Source organism: Mesitornis unicolor, unplaced genomic scaffold, assembly GCF_000695765.1.
Source record: "Mesitornis unicolor isolate BGI_N332 unplaced genomic scaffold, ASM69576v1 scaffold21747, whole genome shotgun sequence".
In the NCBI taxonomy this organism is placed as follows: domain Eukaryota; kingdom Metazoa; phylum Chordata; class Aves; order Mesitornithiformes; family Mesitornithidae; genus Mesitornis; species Mesitornis unicolor.
The window spans coordinates 442-7,056 of NW_010196045.1; the positions used below are offsets into that span (position 1 = coordinate 442).

A 6,615-nucleotide genomic window follows, 5' to 3' on the forward strand; every position below is an offset into this window, starting at 1 on the left:
CAAATACATGCAGTGTTTATGTGCTGGGTATAGCACACCGGGCTTCAGTGAAGGTGTTTTCCGTTACAGGAGACTCAATGAGAGAGAGAGAATTGGCGAACTGGGGGCACCTGAAGTCTGGGGTCTGTCACCAAAAGTTCCTGACCCTGAGTAAGGCTTATTCTTTCTTCTTTCCTTCCGTTTTTAATGATCTTGATTATATGTCAGTTTAATTTACAAAAAGGTCTTATCCGTACGCTAGTCCCTTTGCCACAATTCACATTGTGTCAGTTTAATTCTGAATCAACACAATGAGGTTATTTTTTTTCCCCGAATAATTCCAACATAGCAATTGCACAAGATAAATTTATAGTAGATCAGGTCACCTTTGTGTTGTGGTTTTGAAATCAGTTCCCATGCTGCAAATTTGCTGTTTCATAGTTTTTACTCTATTGCAAGTATTAACTCAAAATCTGCAAACATGTGCTCGGTCATATTGTGTGCCCTTGATCTTGAATACTACAAAATAGATTCTAAATAGCAAATATTTGTTTTTATTCAGTTCTGATGAGCATACACCAGTAGAAGATGAAGAGACAAAATCCAAGAGTAGTTCTTCAGATTCCAGCTCAGAAGGTATTTTGTTTTGCTTACACAGCTTGTTTGGGAACTGGAAAGCTACCAACATCTAGAATCTGCTGTTGTTCTTGCAGGAGGTTCACTGACTCTGACAGGTGAAAGTGAGCATGGTAGGCTCCAGCTCAAAGGAGAGATTGGGAAATAGATATGGAGCTGGATGATATTTGTTCTCTAATGTTGTATTTTTAAAACATTCTAGAGGAAAAAAGGAAAAAGAAGAAGAAAAGAAAGAAGAAAAAGCGAAAGGCGACCAAAAGAAAACGAAGAAAACATTCTGAGGACAGCGACAGCGACTCGGAGTCTGAGCAAAACTCCAGTGGTAAGAAAACAGGGTTTTGACTCATGTGCATGATGCGAGAGCTCTCCTCCTGCTCCTCTGAACAAAAAGCAATGCTTGTGGCTTTTGTTGCACACTTGCAGTGTTTTGAAATTAGAGCTGCAGCATCAATCCCGTATTCCTTTCTTTCACCGTCCTGCTGGGTTAACAGTGCCTTTTCTGTGAGTGTTTGCAGTCTGGCCTCAGGAAACAGAATTTCTGAAGCTAGCATCCATTGGCAGTCTCATGCCAGTACATTCTGATACCAAACAATACTGCAGATAGCTTTCTACAAAGATTTTCTCATTATTATTTGGTACCTAAACAAATCATGTCTGAGAAGCTGTGTTCTAAGGATTTCTGGTGAAGCAAGTTAGTCATAGTGCAGTAAGATAATTAGTTATAGCTAATCCTCTCGTTTTGGTAATATATATGCTTGCTTTTTTTTTCAGATGAAGATAAAAAAAGCAAGAAGAAGAAAAAGAAGAACAGAAAGTAAGTTTCCAGTTTCTATGTATTGTACCTGCTTTTGACTAGAGGGCAGCACCACTTTCTTAGCAGGTAGTGAGGAAAGCTGAGCACTCTTGTAATTAGGGCTATAAATGCTCTTGAGTAATCTTAATTTGGTGGATTTTCTTTAGATCTACAGAACCACGCAGCACAGAGGACTTGCTGCAAACATAGGGAGACACCTTCTGATGCTGTGTGAAAGGCATAACTTGAGTATGATTCCAAGCACTTTCGTCTTAAATTTTGGTAAATAGCATCTCTCTTTGACTTTATCACAGGAAGAAGTACAGGAAAAAGAAAAATAAGAAGAGCAGGAAGGAATCCAGTAATTCAAGCAGTGAAGATTCTGATGATGAAACTTTTCAAGGGGAAGATCTCTGGATTGAGAGATCAAGTAGGTTCATTTGACTTCAAAATGGATTGAAACATCTTGGTGTCCTCTTTGTGAATTCTTTGTTAGCTGTTGCTGATCTGTGTAACTGTTCTGATAACAAAGAGCAAATGGTTATAGTATTAATCTTTCTTATTATTCCATTGTTGCAGAAAATACAGAAGCTGATAGCTTGATTGGACCAGAAGCTCCCAAAACTCATGCGTCTCAGGATGATAGGCCTTTGAAGTGAGTAGCCCAGTCTAACAGTACTTTGATCAAATCAAGCCTGAAGGTTACTGTTTGAAAAAGACTGTTGTAACAGTATGGCATGCATAAGAGAGAAGTGCTGTGCCAGAAACTCACAGACAGAAATAGTGGTGCTAGCCTTTACCTTGTCCTGAATTCAGGTAGAAAAGTCTGGGTTATGCTTTTCAACCTTGATTCCTAGAAAAATCAGTTGTAAGATGCCTTTATTCTAATGCTCTGCAATCTTGTGACCTTGTAGTGTCTTCATTACTGTTTTATCGGATTGGATTCAACTGGTAGTTTAAGATGTTATTGCTAGTGTTAGCCATGAGGAAGAAACAGGCTGGTATGTAGGAAAGAATAAGAAAGTGCTTAAAAATGCAGCTGTAGCAAGTAGTGAACAGGGAACCTGGATGTTTAGCTGAGGTTGGTTCTACTTGAGACTGATTGAAATCACTACTTTTTTATTTTTTTTTTTTAAGCTACGGACATGCTCTCTTGCCTGGTGAAGGGGCAGCGATGGCAGAGTACGTAAAAGCAGGAAAACGTATACCCCGGAGAGGTGAAATCGGCTTAACCAGTGAAGAGATTGCATCGTTTGAGAGCTCTGGCTATGTCATGAGTGGCAGCAGGTATGGTTTTGCCAGTTGGCACAGTGAAATATTCAGGAGCTGCTCTCTCTGTTGGCTGGTTGGAAGTCTGCCTCCAAGCTCTAGTTGAAATCACGGAAGAGAAGGTGCTCTATGTGGGTGCAATAGCGTACTCTAAACTCCTTGTTGCTATAGGCAGGTGGTGAGTTTTTTAAGGGCTCTTTCTCTTCAAAAGCAAAAATTATTTCCAGGTAATATACTTCTAATTATCTTTCATTTCAAATGAGGAGATGCTTGTGTCAGATGTCTCAAAGGTGGTGTGTTTGGGCAGCAGTGGTGATATGCTGGCTCTTCAGTAGGAGGCAAGTCAAAGATGTGTTTCTTGTCTTTAAGTCCAACAAGAATTTCACTTCAGTTTTGGTGAGCCAGCAGCTGACACCCTGGGGGCAGGTGGGGCTCCCAGCTGACTGCCCAAGAGCAAACACCCACAAAGTCAGTGTCTAGCTCTGCCACCTTCTTTCCTGGGAAGGTTTGTGTGCAGTTTGGATTCTCTAGTGTAGGTATCTTTATCTATGAGCCCCTCAAAACATTCAGGTCAGCTGATGAATGGAAGCTGTGATGGGGCATTACATCCTTCTGCCTGTGCTGATCTACACAATGTTCTCCCCCACAGACATCGCCGAATGGAAGCTGTGCGTCTGCGTAAAGAGAACCAGATTTACAGCGCAGATGAAAAGAGAGCTCTAGCATCCTTCAACCAGGAGGAGAGGAGGAAACGAGAGAATAAGATCCTTGCAAGCTTTCGAGAGATGGTCTATAGAAAGACTAAGGGCAAAGAAGAAAAATAATTCTTTGTTTGATCTGTATGCCATAGATTCTACCAAGCAGCAGCTAACCTGTTCCAGACATGATTTGAAAAACCTGCAGGTGCTGCAGTGCCTTTCACCCAACAGGGCCAAGCCTCAGGAATGGATTAATTGTATCAAGGAAACAGTTACTTTTGTCCCATTTATTGGATGATTTGTTCACCATCTACAAGGAATCCCTGTAAAGTGAAAGGCTACAAGGCAGGGAAGGCAGGAACAGGCAGGGGAGATTAGAGGTGGCAAAGTTCTGTGCTCACTTTGAATCCGACAAAGCGGGAGGATTCCGTGGGAGAGCTTTGTTACCTGATGATAAGTGCAATTTTCCACTTATTTTGATTAATGACAGTAGTCTGGCCATCAGAAACAAGCTGCTAGTAACAGTAGCAAAAATGAAGGAACTCCTGAGTTCCTGTTTGAAATCCGAGACTGTCCACTTAGGTATTTTGTTGTAAGTCGTTTAGATTTTTTTTTTCTCAGTACAGCTGAGTTTGGTTTGTGGTTCAAACTAGACTTGTAAATAGAAATGTGTTTGTAATTTAATACAGATGGGCTTCAGTTACTTTAAAGCAAGCGGATTGCAATTGGGGTATAAAGTAACAGTAATGGCGACTGGAGGGTCTGATCTCTAATCCATCAAAGCCCATGATGAAGAATGAATGCTTTTTCCCCTATGTTATACATAGGTATCAGAGCAGTGGGGTACAGTAGTTGGAACCCCTGGATGTACACAGATGGTAACAAGGATGTATCTTTCAATTTATTTTATTTTGTCTATGGAAATGTTCTAGAGTAAAACCTTATTTTATCTCCTGAGATGTTTTAATCTGGTCTGTTTCAGCAGTATCACGTAGCTTTTGTTAAACTGTACTCAAAGACCTGCTCTGGTCTTCTGAGGTGGTGATCTTTGATTCAACTGCAGATTTCCAAACATACCCCTCTTAGCTGCATTTTTCTCAAATGCTTTCAAAAACAAAATGTTTTCTGGAGGTCTTGGGGTTTTTTTCTTCCCCTAAATCTCTTTGTTGTAGTTTTGGCAGCAGAGAAGTCTTGCATGCTTGTGTAAGGAAAATAAAAGTCTTACAATGTTTGCCCTGGAGTTCTGCAGACCTGGCATTTGCAAACTGCAAGCCTAGCCCAGCTGCCCCTTCCCATTTATGCTGTGGAACCTGAGTCCCTCTTGCCATACCCACCCATGCCTGCCAGGGACTGTCATGTAAAGCCAGCTGCCAGGTCAAGCTGTGGTTGATTTTGCACAGATTTAGTGTTTTTTATGTATCCACAAAGTAGAAACACTAATAAGGAAGAGCCACTCTTTATTCATTGTGTTTATTTGATTCTCTGCAAAATGCCAATAGAGTGTTTGTGATGGTGAACTGGGAGCTCTTCATTAGAAATTAAGTCTTTCCATGAGGGTTATTTTATTTTCAATTATGTCCTTAAGCCACTTTTCTCTAAACTGATACAGTTCTGGCCTGGAGGATGACATAAAAAGAGAGTGAATGGTAAGAATAATACTGAATTCAAGTTTGGCCAGCTTAGAGCTGGCCTTTATTCACAGGGCATGCCTATTTGCTGGAAAAAAAGAACACCTAGACCTGTGTAAATCCAGGACAAATGCATTATGGAGAGGGCAGATGCTCATGGAGTGGCTATCTGTGCTTTTGGTGGAGTGACGCTAATGATAAGAATGGTCGCTTGCTTTTGCGTAGCAAGACTTTGACAGCTTCTTCCACGTCTCTGATATTTTTGCAAACTTATTTACATCTAGCTCACTGTTCATTTTCTGAATTAAAAAGCTTGCTAGAACCTCCCCAGTTGTGTCAGTGGTGGAGGAGTGATAACATTTACCTGTGAATCAGCTTGCTGGACTCCAGAGTGAAGGATACCTCCACAGGCAAGGTCTGCAAGAGAGGAGAGACAGGGCAGAGTTCACACACAGGACCTCAAAAAGCAGGCATTTTAATTAGGCGAGAGCTACTATCTGCTTCTTAAAAAATAACCTGTGTATTCATACATTTCTGATACGGATTAGGGTAGTTTTTGTTCAAAGCCTCTGTATTTTCTTGTGAAGGCAAAGACTCAGATGTTACAATTTTAAGCTTGTGCAAGGGTATAAAATTTCTGACCAGTGACTATAAACTGTTGTGCTGGTTTTGGTTGGGGTAGAGTTAATTTTCTTCGCAGTAGGCAGTGGGGGTCTATGGTTTGGATTTGTGCTGAAAACAATGTTGATAACACAGGGATGTTTCCGTTACTGTTGAGCAGTGCTGACACGGAGCCAAGGCCTTTTCTGCTCCTCACACCCCACCCCACCAGCGAGTAGGCTGGGGGTGCACAAGAAGTTGGGAGGGGACACAGCCTGGACAGCTGCCCCCAGCTGACCAAAGGGATGTCCCGTACCACACAATGTCATGTTCAGCAATATAATTGAGGGGGAGACTGGGGAGGGGAGAGCGCAGTTCAGGAACTGGCTGGACATTAATCAGTTGGTAGTGAGAAATTTTTTTCATTTGCATCACTTGTCTTTCTTAGTTTTTATTTTTCTCTCTCCAGATCATTGTTTTCCTTACATTTTGTTATTATTATTTCTTTAAATTATTGAACTGTTTCTTATCTCAACCCATGACCTTTCTCACTTCTACACTTCCAACCCTCTCTGGGGGGTGGGGGAGCACATGAGCAGCTCTGTGGTGCTTATTGCCAGCTGGGGTTAAACCATGACATCTGTGGACTGCTACTTGAGGATCCACAGCCAGTGAGTAGAAAAGCTAAGGTTCAGTACAGCAAAGTACAGGTAAAAAGTTACTCAGTGCAATTTTTTTTTTCTCTTGAGCTACAGCGTATTGCACAGGTGACAAACTTCAGGCTGATCTGGAAAGGGGTTGTTAGACAGCACAAAGAGCAGTGACCAGTCTGCTTCTACTGAGGCCTCTTCTGTAACTTGCCTCCACTCAGCCCTACTTACAGCTGCCCAGAGTGATTGCTCTTGCTTGGAAAGGGAAGGTGGTATGAGCAGGAAAGCAGATGTGTCTTCGTTTAGACAGTTCTATCACCCAATGATCCCTCCCACCCGAGGAGGGGAATCGGGAAAAGGAA

General features: G+C 41.7%; 1 protein-coding gene across 1 annotated transcript; it reads left to right on the forward strand.

The window, feature by feature from the left end:
- Positions 1–69: 69 nt before the first annotated feature.
- Positions 70–3,716, forward strand: NKAP (NFKB activating protein; the record flags this gene model as incomplete). The annotated part of the gene is made up of 8 exons (XM_010188327.1): positions 70–150; positions 542–615; positions 818–937; positions 1,387–1,429; positions 1,723–1,838; positions 1,988–2,063; positions 2,546–2,695; positions 3,327–3,716. Coding segments are annotated over 8 exons (835 nt in total), but the record flags the coding sequence as incomplete, so codon positions are not given.
- Positions 3,717–6,615: the final 2,899 nt, after the last annotated feature.